The 16,878-nt window shown below is 35.7% G+C and overlaps 1 protein-coding gene across 2 annotated transcripts in view; it reads left to right on the forward strand.

The window, feature by feature from the left end:
• ADCY2 (adenylate cyclase 2) overlaps positions 1 to 16,878 on the forward strand; it is a 544,207-nt gene that overhangs the window by 502,310 nt on the left and 25,019 nt on the right. For both annotated transcript variants that reach the window (XM_043977444.1, XM_043977445.1), the window contains 2 exons: positions 2,803 to 2,961; positions 16,629 to 16,775. In XM_043977444.1, coding sequence (XP_043833379.1) covers positions 2,803 to 2,961; positions 16,629 to 16,775 — 306 coding nt within the window. The remainder of the gene's footprint in view (positions 1 to 2,802; positions 2,962 to 16,628; positions 16,776 to 16,878) is intronic.

Genomic DNA, 16,878 nt, shown 5'->3' on the forward strand with positions numbered 1-16,878 from the left:
TTTTCTGAGTGATCTCAAGCAAGTCTAAACTACTCTTCCTCAGTTTTCTCAAATGTAAAATAGTTATAAGGATATGTCACTAACTACCTCATAAGCTTATTGTGAACAAAGTGCTTTGTAAATGTAAAAGCTCTATAGAAAAGTTATTATTACAATCATTATTATTTTCCCAGATACTAGATGTTCCAATAATACTTAATGCATTCAATAACTAATATCCGTTTGAACACAATTGTTTCTAGAAGCCTGTGGTAGTACTCTTGTCTCTACTTCCTTCTCAAATTCAAATGTTTCAAACTCACATTTTTCAGAATAAAATTTTCAAATGAAATTAGTATTCATGACAACAAAATGATCATCATTTCTAATTTGCTTTTTAATTCACACTGTGCAGTTATTTGGGAACTTAATTATTTATTTGTTGCTAGCCTATAGTGCATTTTGCCCTGAGGTTGATTTTTTTTTTCTATCACCATTCTACTTGAAGCAGAGAGAGAGAGAGAGAAAGGGAACTAACATGTTTACTACCTGAGTAAATTAGCATTCTTTTCTTATTATTTTAAGTAAAATAATTTTTAATTCAAATTTAAAATATGTACTGTACATAAAACAGATTTAAATTGTCATTCATAAATCAGTTTTTTTAATGTTTACAGACCCTGTAATTTTAGGTCACCAAAAATAAAGGTGACAACCTTCTTACATTGTTGTTTAACTTAGAGATTTAGGGGCAGCTAGGTGGCACAGTGGATAGAGCACCGGCCCTGGATTCAGGAGGACTTGAGTTCAAATGTGGCCTCAGACACTTAACACTTAGTAGCTATGTGATCTTGGACAAGTCACTTAACCCTCATTTCCCAACCAAAAAAAAAAAAAAACCTTAGAGGTTTAAAGAAGGGAACTCCCTTTTAATGACCTCGCCCTTCTCCTCTCCCAACACTGTACCTTGTTCCTAATTTTCTTCTTTATTACCTATAAAGGAAAGCATGTTTTCCAACTAATTTCCCTTCAAAGTCTAAATCTAGTGGTCCTATGGTCTTACTCTTGCAAACAACTTTGTAAATATTATCTCCATTACCTCAGATGTGAAGCCCTCAATTAATATTCATAGGCATTTTTCTTCCTTGGTTGAGTGTACATTGGGGACAAATAAAACATCTGACAAGCTGAGTGATTTAAAAAGAGTTTAAAGTCACTTCGTACAGTTGCCTATAGGATACATTAACCTTATTATCACTGGTATAAGCATTCTAAAGGCAATTCTGACTGGTACAGACACATAGTCTTTTACAAAAAAAAAAGAAAAAAGAATAAGAATGATAAATTAGTAGCATAAAAACTTAATGTTTATCTACATAGAAACCTTTAAGAAGAATTCTAGAGTTCTTATATCATGTATTATTCATCTAAGTTCTATACAAACATACTGTACATGACAAATAGTTTGGGGTTGTTATGTTGAATGGTCACTTGAAAAGATTTCATTTTCTGTGTAAAGTTAATTGTTTGGTTATTAGTCTCATTTTTAGTATGTGACTGTGTCTGTTCAATGCCCCAAAAGTCCTTTGTTTACTAAGTATTTGGCTGAATTGTTCCTTTTGTTTAATAACCTGGCTCATTTTTCAAGGCAGCGTTCTGTTCTAATAAATGCATGGCTTGATTCTTTTGGGTGAAAGTCTATATTTTCAGGAGGGGAAGGTGGTGAAGAAGATTTGAAGAATGTCTGTTTTTTAAAATAAATAGTTTTTAAAATATCATTGGAAATCTTTTCTGAAAGTTCCCCAATGCAGGATGTGAATTAAATTATAGCAGATAAAGAAGAATACATCTAAGTCTACTTATGTAGGCCAAAGTAAACATAATTTATAACTTGAAACCTTTTTCCTCACTTTGAAAATAAGGGATCTTTACTTATTTTTCATTTGTGAACTAGACCCTTTGTTTGTTTGTTATTTGTTCTTTTTTTGAGATGTTGTTTATATCTTCAGTCAACTCAGAAAAAGATTTCTGCGTGATCATCTGTATTTGTTTGTCAAATGTCTATTGTGTCAAAAGTGCACCCTCCCTATTAGACTGTTCTGTTAAAAAAAGACTTAATCACTGTTTGTTATTTTCATTAATTTGCATCAAGAATGATAAATCACAATGCTGAAAGCAAAAAGTCCATAGGTGGGAAATGGAACATCTACACAGATTTATTTAAACGGTGTGTTTTATTGGAAGCACTTTTGAATTTGTCTGGAGTCTGCCTCTTTAATTCTAATAACAATACACTTTACTTGTCAAAGGGAAAAAAAAGTAACTATATAGGAAATGTTTTCTTTTGTCCATAACTACATTATAAAGCACAGTAAAGTGAGTTTTCCCAACTAGATGCAATATAATTTTAATTGAAATTTTGTCAAAATAAATTTGCATATAAATATAACTATGCTTTCTCAGTACCATTCAAATATACCTGAAAATATGCAGTTTTCTATTGCCCATTCACCTGAATAATGTGCCCTAGAGGAAAAAAGTGATTGTGATTTTTCTCATTTTAAAAGCAAACTAAAAATTAACATTATTGGTAAATGATGGCCAAAGACAGCAGTGCCACATATATGATTAAATTTCTGTAACAGCTGTTATCTTTGGATAACAACCTTTTTCTCAGTGCCATATTGGAAGGCATTTTTTTTTTCATAACAGAAAGTATTTTAGGGAGGGTGGATTATATTATGTTTTATCTCTTTAAAACCTATTCGCTCTAGCAGGACAAGATGCCTATTGTTTCTTTACCTCTGTGTCCTCTTGTAACAGAATGAATATTACTGTAGGTTAGACTTCCTATGGAAGAACAAGTTCAATAAAGAGCGTGAGGAAATTGAAACCATGGAGAACCTGAATCGTGTCCTACTGGAAAATGTGCTCCCTGCCCATGTGGCCGAACACTTCTTGGCCAGAAACTTGAAGAATGAGGTCAGATTCTCTTTGCTAACCAAAAATGATCATGTGTGGGGTCACGGTCAGACTTTCCAGTGGAAAATTGAAATGGGGTAAGGGGGAGGGAGAAATACTGGACAATTACAAGTCTTTATTTCCATTTTATGGTGTAATCAAGAGAAATATAGACTTAGAGTCAGGAGACCTTGGTTCAAATTCTGGCTCACATTTGCTGGTGGCATAATTTTGAGAAAGTCATTTAACCTCTCTGAGCCTCAGTTTCTCAGCATTACCTCATGCAGGATTACTGGAAGGAAAACTTGTCAAAAAACTTATTCCATGGGGGCAGCTGGGTGGTGCAGTGCATAAAGCACCAGCCCTGGATTCAGGAGGATTTGAATTCAAATCTGGCCTCAGACACTTGACACTTAATAGCTGTGTGACTCTGGGCAAGTCACTTAACCCTCATTGCCCCGCAAAAACAAAAAAACTTAATGCACTAATGAAACAGGGCCTGTGAATATAGCTGGATTCAAAGATCTTAGGTCTAGAAGAAATCATGAAATATCTCATTAAATCCCCTACCCAACTTGAATCAGGAACACATATAGAGACCTGCTTTTGTTTTCATGTCAGCAAGCATCTGGATAAAAGTGAAAAAAATCCAGTCAAACATCCAGATGTTTATTCCTGATGATTCTAGATCTATATGCTTAACTGTATATTTCTGTTTTCATTTGGATATTGTACTGTAAAGATATTTTACAAGTGCCTGAACCATTTTTGAGATGTTTCATTTTTCTTTTCTTAAAGCAATGCATCTATTTGGTTCTTCCTTCATCTCATTTACACCCTAGAAATTGTCTCAGATTAACCTGAAAGAAGTGGGTTATTTACCCTTTCTCCTAATTCACGTTACTAACTTCATTTCTACTGTTACTCCTTTTACTACAATTGGAACATGACTAGTATAAAGACATGGCTAGTATAAATTTTCTGCTGCTTTGCTAACAAACATCAACCAAAGTCTATCTATGTAAGACAAAAATTGTCCTACTTAATGCTCAGTTACACGTTACATAAAATCCAAGGGTCATACCTATCAAGTGTGTTTTCTGTTAGCTAATACAATAATATGTGCATGTAAAATCTTAAAAATTATTTAATGTTAATGATCATATGGTCAAACCCCATGTCTGTCACAGAGAAGGATACAGGTCTCAGATACATAGAACAGTAAGACCTAAGAGAAAATAATATCTCCAACACCTCTTAAAATAGGTCAATGACTCAAGGATGTAAATGTGCTATTGGCTTAACTCATTTTCCATAAAAATAATACTTTAAAAGGCAATGATAGGGGCAGCTAGGTGGCACAGTGAATAAAGCACCGGCCCTGGATTCAGGAGTACCTGAGTTCAAATCTGGCCTCAGACACTTGACACTTACTAGCTGTGTGACCCTGGGCAAGTCACTTAACCCCCCATTGCCCTGCAAAAAACAAAAACAAAAACAAACAAACAAAAAAACAAAAAAGGCAATGATAATAGCTGGCATTTTTATAGCATTTTAAAGTTTGTAAAGTGCTTTTTATATACTATTTCATTTGATCCTCACAACACCTCTATTGGACCAGTAACATCATCACCATTTTATAGATGAAGAAATTGAGGATGAAAGAAGTTAAGTGAATTGTCCAGGACCAAATAGCTAATAAGTGTATGAGGGAGGATTTGGATTCAGATCAGTGCAAATACATTGCCATATCCAAAGGACTACCTAGATTCTTTAATTAAACTATTTTGTTGAGGGATAGGAAAATTCCCAGAGAAAACAACTCCCCATGTGTGATTTTCCATCTTTTCAGGTAAACAATTTTCTACTCCTTGTTAAGAACATCTCCACCCCTTGCTTACATGTTCAGCCTGTGACTCCCACCACCTTTGTACTTCTTCCCTGATCAGGAATTTCATCCTAAGCCATATTGAAGAGCAAATCTGCAGCATCTTTGTGATGCTTGTTTTGGGGAAACAAATTAAATTAAGTTAATAACAGAGTAAGATGAGTGGTCTCCCAGGTACACTTGAGGAAATAAAGAAAAGCTCTTTTTAGTTCAGAAGCTTTTCCTTTCATATACATAATTGTATCACTTTATCCCTCATCCACACTCTAGTTATGCTTTTGCAGTAGAATATTTTAAAAATTCATTGATCCTTGATACAATATTTTGAGGCTTATTTTCTCCACCAACACAGAAGAAAAATCCTCAACAATTTTGAGAGTTGCTCTGGCTAGAACATTTCCATTGGAAAATGATGGCAAATGAAAATGTAAAACCACTTTTTAAACATAATCTCTATATTGATTTTCCTTTGCTGATAGTTTTTATATTCAACAAAAACTTCAGCTATAGCTCGCCATGGGAAACCATTCTAATCTCTTTTTCTGGAATTCACATGGCATCCAAATCTATTCCTGAATACACCTAGAAGGTAGTATTACAAAAAGATTAATAACAGTTAAAGTAAGCTTTGGGGTTTTTTGAATAACAATAGTAGTTTTAAGTTTTGTGATGGCTAAATCTAGAATAGGCTCTATAGGCCAGTCAAAATGGCCTTGCGGATCTCACACAAGACACTCCAGCTCCTGTTCCCAAGGCCTCAAAATAGCTCTCCTCACTTCTCTCTCTTAGAATCCCTTGTTTCATTCAAAATTTAGCTTAAGTATTATATTATGCATAAAGCCTTTCCTGATCTCCATAGTAGCTAGTACCCTCCTCCACCAAGTTACATTATAATTACTTTGTATATATATTTAATATTTCCTAATAGAACATAAGCTACTTAAGTGCAAAAACTTTTATTTCTCTCTTTTCCTCCTCAGTCTAGCATAGTGGCTAAGAGCTTGTAGTTACTTAATAAAAATGCTTATTGATTGAATGATCTTGAGAAGGTGGCTTTCGTTAAAAGTACGACATAATTACATCATGAACTTCACTATGTTTAATTAAAGGTACTGCTTGAAATCAGGCATTTGGAATAGCAAAGGAGACTGGGATATTAAATCAACAAAATACCACTTTATAATGTTTTTTCCAGTCTTTGTTGCTTAGGCCACTGGGTTCCATCTTAAGGATTCCAAGAAAGCATTCATTGAAGCTGTATTTTTTTCTTTATTCTATTAATTCATAACATAAAAGAGACATAGGTTTAGCAACTACATGAGCAACCCTGTAAAATATGGGACCCTCAGAACCTGGAGAAAGCTCAAAGATCTATTCTTCTGTCTGTAGCTTCTGTCTAATTTGTACATTTATCATATTGAACAGGGGATATATCCAGGGTATTTTGAGAGACCTCCACAGAGTCATTATGCACATTTAAATAAAATGTCTACTTTAGCTAAAACCTTATAACCTGCTGGAGTAGCAGACTTCAATCAGGAAAGTGGGAAACTTAATGGAGACCAAGTAATTGTTAATCATCTAGGTTTTAATTACCTGTAAAGAGCCAAGAGATGTCATGTCTTATTTGTGGAATAGCAAGGAGGCCAATGTCACTGTATCAAAGTGTATGTGACAGAGAATAAGGTGTAAGAAGATTGAAAAGGTAGAAAAGGGTTAGGTTGTGAAGGACTTTGAATGCCAAACAGAAGATTTTGTATTTGATCCTGGGGGTGATTGGGAGCCACTGGAGTTTATAGTGTAGTGAGGATAACATGGACCTGAGTATTAGGAAAATCATTTTAGTCACTGAATGAAGATTGATTGGAGTGGAGAAAGACTTGGGGCAGGCGGATCCACTGCAGGCTATTGCAATAGACCAGGCATCAGGTAATGAGAGACTGCAGTTTTCTTATCTTACATAATTTTTATCCCATAAGACCTCCATGAGGATATATCTAGCATGTTGAAGGCCTCCTTGTTTTTTTTTAGTATCATTGAAGTCCCAGTGTTCCCCTCAAATTGTTAATCTGGTTCCTCTAATTTTCACAATGTAACTGAGTCAAGTCCTTTTCCAGAAACACATGTACATATAGGAAATTATCATTGTTAACATTCTGTATCCTTCTTAATTTTAACATATATTATCCTAGATTTTATTCACCCTAAATTCCTGATACTCAATTATTGGTTTAGCTTACTATTCATCTACATTGCCTACTAAAAAGTAAACATATTCATGGACTAATTCCACAGCTAGTCCATCTAGTTACCTGGCATAATATAGGTGGAATAGGTTTTATCTGTTTTATTTTTCACAGGTCAATGGTTGAAGAGAAATTTATTTTAGTGCTGTGAAAACTAATTGTTTCTAAGTGACTGAAAATGATGAAAGATGAGTCAGGAGCATATAAGACTTAGTAGCAATAACTCTAAAAGGTGGGGTGGGAATGGAATACCATCTTCCAAAAAGCAAAAGATAAAGGCATATAACCAAGAATAACTTAATCTTCCAAACTGAATATAATCATTCATAAGGAAAAATAGATCTTTAACTTTCAGGCACTCCTGAAGAAAAGCCCAGAGCTCAGTAGAAACTCAGAAATGCAAACACAGGAATCAAGAGAAACTTAGAAAGGAAAGAGCATTTGAGCAATTGGAATGGTCTAAATAATAAATTATATGTTTATAGTCTAGTATGGGAAAAAAAGATGTGTCCCTTCAGAATTCTGTGGTTGTCAGGTGTCACAGAGGGAGCCAAATAAGACACGTGGTCTGGATTTGATTTTGTTGTAGTTTGTTGGTTTTAAGAAAGGAAAGGAAAGAGAGAGAGAAAGAAATATACTTAAAAATGAGAAAGAGTAAGAATTTACTATTTTGTATAGGGTGAAGAAGAGTATAAAAATATAGAGGAATAGGTGTTGAGGGGATTGATTACATGACCTCACTCTTATCTGAACTGGGGAGAGGAGGATTAAATACACAAAACAGAGTTTGGAATAGAAATATATTTAAATCACTAGGGATATTGGAAGGGAGTACAAAAGGAGATGATGGACATAAGAGGGAAAATAAAGTAACAAGCAAAACAAATTTCATTTTTGGAGAGTTCATCATAAAAGGTCATTAAAAAGAGAGAAAGTATAAGGGCCAGGGATTTGTGAAGAGGAGAGGGAAAAAGGAGTAGTAATAAACCACTTAAATTATAGATTACTGGTACTTATCAGACTCCATCTTTCTCTGCTTCCTTCTTCATAAAGAGGAAGCTATGAGGAAAAAAAGGAAAAAGTGTAAGAAGATATAATGGAGGGAAATAGTCAATTAATAATAGAGAATGTGTTATTAATGATCTTTTAATTGCCAAGTCTAATGGCCTTTTCTGAATCCTCATTCTTCTTATCTCTCTGCAGCCTTTGACACTATGTTCACTCTTTTCCTTGATACTCTCTTCATAAGTTTTTGTGACAATACTCTCTCCTGCCTAGCTGTCTGCTCTTTCTCAGGCTCCTTTTCTGAATCTTCATCCAAGACCTATCAGGAAGCCATGGGTATCTTATCAGGCTCTGTCCCAGATCCTCCTCTCTTCTTCCTCTATGCTATTTCACTTGGTTTTCTCATTGGCTATCATGATTTTTATTATCATTTCTTTGCTGATGATTCTCAGGTCCACTTATCCAGCCCTAACCTCTCTCCCGACTTCCATATTGAGATCTCTAACTGCCTATTGGACAACTTGAACTGAATATCCTTTAAAGATCTTAAATTTAACATATCCAAAACTGAACTCATTATTAAACCCCCAACCATCTCTCTAACTTCCCTATTATTGTGTAGAATACCACCATCCTGCCAATTACCCAGATTCACAAACCAGGTATCACTTCCAGTTCTTCTTTCTCCTCCCACTCCACATTCAATTGATTGTTAAGGCCTGTTGATTTTAATTTTATAAAACCTCTCATATACATCCACTTCTCTTCTTTGACACTACTATCACTCTAGTATGGGCTCTCATTACCTGGACTATTGCAATAGTCTACTTACTGGTTGTTTAGCCAGCCTTGAGTCTCTTCCTACTCAAACCTGCTGTCAAATTAATCTCCCTAAAGTACATATCAGACTACACCACCACTACCACCACCACTCAATAAACTCCAGTGGTTCCCTGTTATCTCCAGGATTAAATATAGTCTTCTTATACCTTTTACCACCATTGATTCAGCAATACAATGATACTAGCCTTCTTTCTGTTCCTTGAACGAGACATTCCCTCTCCCAAATCTAGGCATTTTCTCCATTGCTGGGATGTTTTCCCTCCTCATCTCTGTCTTCTGACTTTCTTGGCTTTTCAAGTCTCAGCTGAAATCCCACCTTCTACAGTAAGTCTTTTCCAATCTGCTTTAATTCTAATATCTTTCCACTATTGATTATATCCAATTTATCATATCCATAGTTTGTTTTTATGTAGTTCTTTGCATGTTGTCTCCCACATTAAACTGTGAATTCTTGTTTTTTGCCTTTATATTCCCAACATTTATCAGAGTGACTGGTTCACAGCAGGTGCTTAATAACTGTTTATCGAATGAATGAATAACTGGAATGAACTCACCTATAAAATGGAGGAAAGTAGCAGAATCTAACAATACATTGTTTATAGGAAATACACCTGAAACAAAGATTTGACTCAGAGTGGAACAGAATTTTTGCTTCAGCCAAATATCAAAAAGCAGGAGTAGCCCTTGTGATTTCAAACAAGATAAAAGTTCATTTGGTTAAAAGAGATAAACAAATAAATTATATTATGTTCAAAGATACCATAGATAATGAAATAATAGCATGCTTAATATATATGCACCAAATGGCATAGCATCTAAGTAATTAAAGGAAATATTATAAAATTACAGAAATAAATAAAAAAACAACTATTATATGTGTCTACCTCAATGTATTCCTTTCAAAAGTGAACAAATCTAACAAAAATATAAGTTCAAGGGATGGTGGAGGGTAGTTATTTACAGCTAGAGAATGAAGAAAGAACTTTTGCAAAATATGGCACCTGAATTGCACTTTGAAAGAATACAAAAGTTCTAATCAATCAATCAATAAACATCTGTTAAGCACCTACTATGTGCCAGGCACTGTGCTAAGTGCTGGGGATACAAAAAGAGGCAAAAGGCAGACTCTGCCCTCAGGGATCTTACAATCTAATAAATTCTAAAAGATGATTATGGAGAGGGCATTCCAAGTAGCAAGGACAGTGGAACAGATGAAAAGTCATATATTAGGAACAGGAAGTATGCCCACCCAGCATGATACATTGGTAAGAGACATAGATTTAGAGTCAGAGGAACTATGTACAAACTTTAGAACTGCTCCATGAGTTACCATGGGCAAGTCACTTCCCATCTTTGGGCCTCCATTTCTTCATTTAGAAAATGAAGGTTTTGGACTAAGTGATCTCTAAAGTCTAAAGATCTTCCTAATGTCCTTCTAATTCTACATTCTTTAGCGTTACCTTTTTATGGTCCTATGAGTCAGGGAGAAATAGTCATTGGCAGGGTGGAATTCAAATATATTATTATCTGTATAAGTTACAAATAAATTTACAAATAAGTTACAAATAAAATAAAATTACAAGTGATTACAAGAAGCTCGCTATCCTGTGCTATAGGAATAAGCAAGCACTGGCTTTGGAACTGGAGAACTGAGGTGCAAATCTTGCCTTTGATACTTATTACCTATGTGACTTTGGGCATGTCTCAATCTTCCTAACACTTACCTCAGTGGACAGTAGGTCTTGAGTCAGGAAGACCTGAGTCTTCAAATCTGGCTTCAGAAACTTACTAGCTGTGTGACCCTGGACTGGCCATTTAAACTCTAACAACCTCAGTTTTCTTGGCTGTAAAATGTGGATAATACTGGCACATACCCCTCAGAGTTGTTGTGATAATTGAGTAAGATATTTGTTAAGTACTTAGCATGATGCCTGGCACATTGTATGTGCTTTATAAATGATTATTTCCTTCTTTCCTTCATCAACAAAATAAGAGGTGGGGGGGGGGGTAGACTAGATGACCTCTGAGGGCCCTTCTGGTACTAGATCTTAAATTCTTAATAGAGACTTCAATATTTTGAACTTCTCAATCTTCAAGGTCCTTAATTGCTAATAAGAAATGATTGTACAATACACTAGAAGGCCATATGTCTTGATGAGAAGGGAGTACCCTTAAGCATATCAAGGAGTAACTCTGGCACACATCCCTGCCAAAAGACCTTAGGTAAACATGGAGAGATTCTAGCCTTCAGAGGAACAGGGTTTGAATAGGAGAGGTTGGCATGCTAAGACTTATAATATAACATGCCCACTTTAATACTTCCTTTCTATTGTCTTTCTCTCCATTATCCATTTTTTCCTCCTTTTTTCCTTTTTCTCCTACAATTTCTTTCATTCTGAAGCCTTTTCTGCTATTCTTATTTGCCTTTTTTAACCTAGTGTAAGCATTAGGGTAAATGATTACTTCCAAGTTGATATCCCTGTTGTATTAGGGAAGAGGGAAGCAGCCATACAGCACTCTCAGGGAAATCCCCCAGAGCTCCTTCTCTACAGGGAGGCACTGTATTATTCAGGCACTCTAGAGTGGGTTAAATGGATACCTTCAGCAGGCTATTTTTAGACTGCAGAGTTAATATAGAATGATCATCCCAAAACTCATTGCAAATATGAATGTAGAACACTCCATCTAATCTATTTTGAATGAATTCTCAGACAGAATTCTCAGCATTGACACTGTACTGGCTGAACTAATCTATGTGCAAGTGGGCTTTACCAAAAACAGAGAACAGAAGAAAAGACTTGATGTCATATGATGGTGTTTTTCATTGTTTGCCTCATTAGTATACTTCAAAACTGCACAATTTCTGGATCAATATGTAAAATACCCCTTGTATAAATAGAGAGAAAATAGTTTGAATTAGTTTAAAACCATTTCACCTTGTAATGAGTACTGCAAGGGACTATATGGAAAAGCTAGGTAGCACAGTATTAAGCCTGGAGTCAGGAAGACTCCTTATTCTGAGTTCAAATCCAGCCTCAGACACTAGCTGTGTGATTATTTAACCCTGTTTGTCTCAATTCCTCATCTGTAAAATGTGCTAGAGGATTATATGGCAAACCCACTCCAGTATCTCTGACAAGAAGACTCCAAATGGGGTCACTAAGAATCAGACATAACTGAAAACGACTGAATAACATCTCCCCAGTAAAAACAGATAGTGATTTTTAAGATGATCTAGTAAAGTCACTTTCTATTTCTAATATTGTTTGATGACTATTTCTTGAGTCAAGTAGGGACTGCTTCAAAATTTTACCATTCCAAGATTTCCAACAGTACTTTGAAAATATTTCAAGAAATACAAAGCCTTTTCTAATTCAATATTAACATTCATGAACTATACTGATATAAGAAATATCAATTTTCCATTGGAAAGGAAATTTCATTTCCTTAGAAATGCTTTAGTCATAAGTGCATTTGATTCAGACTATTCCATTAGCTAAATACATTTAAATAATAGGTGATGTCAGTAACAATATTAGTGGTTAAAGGATATAACTGTTACTTAAGCTTTTATTCTCTAGAGTACAAATTAATTGAAAGTTCTTTACAATATACTTTTTAAAATTTCCACCAGGGTTATCTGGGTCTACATCAAAACACCTTCTGTCCTCATCCTCACCTGTTCCCTGTCTTCAGCAGGTTGAGGAGCCAAAAAACATCTGTTCCAACAAGAGTTGTTCTAACCATTTGCACCATGTGGAGTCTCATTTTGTATGGCCTGCACTACAGCCTGTTGGGTTGTGACAGGAACATTTGTAAAGAGCCCCTGGAATGAACATCGCAAACGGCTTTCATAAGATTTTGAAAGGACCTCATTTTGTCATCAAATCCATATTCCCGCCAAAGTCCCCAGGTGTTATTGCTTAAGTGTGACTCTGGGCCAGGCTACTTCATTCCATAACAGCTGAGACTTGATCAAAATAGGCAGCAGATGTCACCATCAACATTAATGTAACACACTTTGCAAGTAAATAGTACTACCTTTAGCCACTATAATAGCTCCCTAAATTAATACAGAATGGATTACTCAATGGTGTCACCACTCTAGCTTGTAAACAGTTTTTTTGGACTCTCAGTTATATAAATACCAAACTAACTCAGAATATCAGTTCTGGCTCAAGTGATTCTGCCTTTTATTTCTTAATGAATCAAATTCTCCTCTGTGCCTAAATTATCACTAGGTAATAAATTAGTCAGGGAAAGTGACTCTTTAAGGCCTCCAAGTGGTTTAGTTCTTCAGGGCACCCAAAGCATTCCAGAAGGTTATAGAATCACTGGACACAGGGACAAATGACCACATACTGGTGGATTTGTGAATTGACAGCACCCTCATAGCCAAAGATCATGATTAAATGGAAACACTGGCCTTGGAACCAAAAGGTTTGATGGATCACAGTGCAAGTTCAACTATCAACTAACTGTAATGTTGGTCAAGTCTAAAAATAATAATAACTTATATTTATATGTTAAGATATATACTTTAAAATTTATGGACTGATTTCCTTATAGCAATCCTGTGAGGCAGATAAGAAAGGTATGGTTATTTTCACCTGTAAAATGAAAGAGTTAGACTAGATAATCTCTAAGGTCTCTTCTAGAGCTGACATCCTATTATTCTATATGAGTGTGTATATGCTGGCCATGGAATGCCGCTAATTCCTACCCATTGATTCTAGAGAAACAGGGGCATGGTTGGAAGGGGTAAAGTAGGCAGCCATCTACTGTGAAATATGAAGGGTTTGGAGTAACAACAAAGATTCTTTTGACATTATTTATTGAATAAAAACAATAATTCCATAAAAATGGATTCTTCATGGTTCATAAGGGTCAATTTTTGTGACAAAACAAGTCATGTGTGTAATGGTCAGTGAAGGCTTAATGCTTCCAGTGGAAAATAGCACACAAAAGACATAATTTTCCAATTTTGGCTAGGTAACCCAGATGCTCTGTTCTAAATCTCCTTAAGTACCATTCACTTCCTTTCCCCATCCTGACCTTCCTGGGATGGAAGGGTGGCCCCAGGTGATCTATTCCAACTTTTAGGGAGAATAGTGTGTTCTTTTTAGAATCAAGTCAATATCAGAAGTTGGCAGAATCCTCCAGAATTTTTGGTAAAGTTTCAGACCCTACAAGGGATTTTTGATAAACTCCAGAAAAGTTATGAGGAATCTGGACCAAGCTTTCCTATGCTTTGTTTTACAGCTCTTTCATTGCCCTATCAAAACACAGAGAGAGAGAGAGAGAGAGAGAGAGAGAGAGAGAGAGAGAGAGAGAGAGACTTTTAATTACTATGGGATATTATGATTCCTTGCTCTTTATTCCCATGAGACACATCCTGATAGCCAACATAGCCTCAGATAGTACTAATATCTGAACCTGAAGATGCAGAATAATCACAGATCACTCCCAAATGGTGTTAACTATACTAACTATGCCCACGACCTAGTATACTATCGCTTGTTCCACAGACATACAAGATACCTTGGATGAAAACACACATAACACATACTACCTGCCCTCTTGACTGCCTTCCTATAAGACCAGACATGGCCACAGAGCACACTAGCACAACTAGGGAAGAAAACAATCAGGAATGTAAGCCAAACACAGTCATGCCACCTGAAAGCAGCTAGAGCCCTCCTTGCCTTCTCCTTATTCTCACTTTACATGTAATCATCCTGTAAATACAGAGTGAAGGCTAGTTTGAAAACATCAGCAATGCTTGAATTTCTTGTTTTCCTTCAGAGGCATCTAGGTAGTGCAGTAAATAGAATTGTGGGCCTGGAGTAAGGAAGACCTTAGTTCAAATCTAGCCTCAGATACTGGGTGACCGTGAGCAAGTCTTAATCTCTCTTTCCTTCATTTCCTTCCACTATAAAATGGGAATAATAACAGCACCCACCTCACAAGATGATTGTGAGGATCAAGTGAAATAATATCTGTAAAGCACTTGGAACATAGTAGGTACTTAATAAATGCTTGTTCCCATTCTTTTTGCCTTCCCCTTATAAATCTTGATTTCTCACAGCTGGTGTGGTAAAGAGGGCCTGAATTGAGGTAATGATGATGGAAATAGGAAGGAAGATGAATGTGGACATGGTATATTCAACATGACTATCAAGTCATGTGCAAGGAGACAATTAAAAGACAGAATTAAAATTTCTAACTTGGGGGTCAAGGTCATGCCACTGACAAAAGCAGTTCATTCAGAAAGAGGTTTGTGGGAGAAACAATAAGGATAGTCCTGGGACATACTGGTTTTGAGGTACACAAGGAACATGAAGTTGTGGGTCTGTAAATCAGGATAAAAGCCAAGTCCAATGATATAGATTATATAATAATAACAATAACTTTATATGTGATTTATGATTTATAAAAACACTTTATAGATATTCTCATTCAGTGCTCACAGCAATCCTTTGAGTGAGGTAAGTAGAACAAAGAGTATTGTCTCCATTTTACAGATTAGTAAACATAGTTCAGTGGTTTGATCAGATAACATAACTATTGAAGTGGCAGAGCCAGAGCTGAAGCCAATGTCTCCTGACCCTCATCCAGTGCCCATTCTACTTATCACTACCAGGTTACAGAAGGAAGTGTTCTCCACCTTAGCTGCGACATACAAGGATATGTTGTGCTCTGCCATAGGAGTACTTGATCCTGAGGCATCCATCTTGTCATCAGGACACCAAAGGAAATTTGCTGTGGCCTATAAGAACCTATTCTCCTGGGCAAGAAGGAAATCAAGCTTTGCTTAAACTTTGAAGGAGTTTATTCAAACTTTGAAGAGAGTGTTATTATTTATAGAAAAAGATGTAAAGCATCTGGCTTGTGTATTTGGAGAACTTTGATTTTTTTTCAGCTTGCATGCAGGGACACAACAGAGTAAAACACCCAATTCTGTGAATTTAAGTCTATAGCTTAATTGGAATCCAAAGACCAGGGTTCAGGTCTTGACTGCTACTTATGAACTATGTTACTTTAGATATTTATAAGTATATCACACTTTAAGGCTTAAAAAATATATTATCTCGGGGGCAGTTAGTTGTTATCCCCATTTTACAGACTAGGAAATTGAGACTGAGAAAAGGGAAGCAACTTGCTCAGCATCATGAAGAGTCTGAAGCAGGATTTTAACTCAGGTCTTCTGGATTCTAAATTCAGTAATCTATCTACTGTGCCACCTAGTGGCCTAAACTCTCAGAATCATCTTCACAATCTCTGAAAGTTCTTGTAAAAACAAAGTTTCCTTTGTAAATACAAGTTATAAATAAAATATTATAAGTATGAATCGTTATTATGTAGTTGTTGATAAATGACTCTGATAAACACTTATTTTAAGACAAAAAGTAACGACTTCAAACAGTACAAAGAAGTAAGTTGATGTTACTCCATTACAGATGAAACTCATTTGTAAAATCGACAAGAAGTCTAGCCTTAAAAAGCAGCCGAAATGAATCACAAATAAAAAGGTGTCAATTTGATTCAAAGATAATGTTTTCCTTTCTGTTACAGAAATTTTGTCCTGTCCTAAGCTTAATGTTCTTGCTTGGTCAAATGGAATTGCCTAAAACACTTGGCATTTAAAACGTTTTATGCTTGATGAAACATTTTCTAATTTACTGATCTTTTCCCCTCTTGTGCAGGACCTGTATCATCAGTCCTATGACTGTGTCTGTGTCATGTTTGCCTCTATTCCGGATTTCAAAGAATTTTATACAGAATCAGACGTCAACAAAGAAGGCTTGGAATGTCTTAGACTCCTGAATGAGATCATTGCTGACTTTGATGATGTAAGTGCAAACGTATGTGGAAAAATCAACTGGTTGGATATAACAGGAGACTATATCTTCTTGTTTTATAGGTGGTAGAGTGGATAGAGCACTGGCCCTGGAG

Source organism: Dromiciops gliroides, chromosome 1 (genome assembly GCF_019393635.1).
Source record: "Dromiciops gliroides isolate mDroGli1 chromosome 1, mDroGli1.pri, whole genome shotgun sequence".
Taxonomy (NCBI): Eukaryota; Metazoa; Chordata; class Mammalia; order Microbiotheria; family Microbiotheriidae; genus Dromiciops; species Dromiciops gliroides.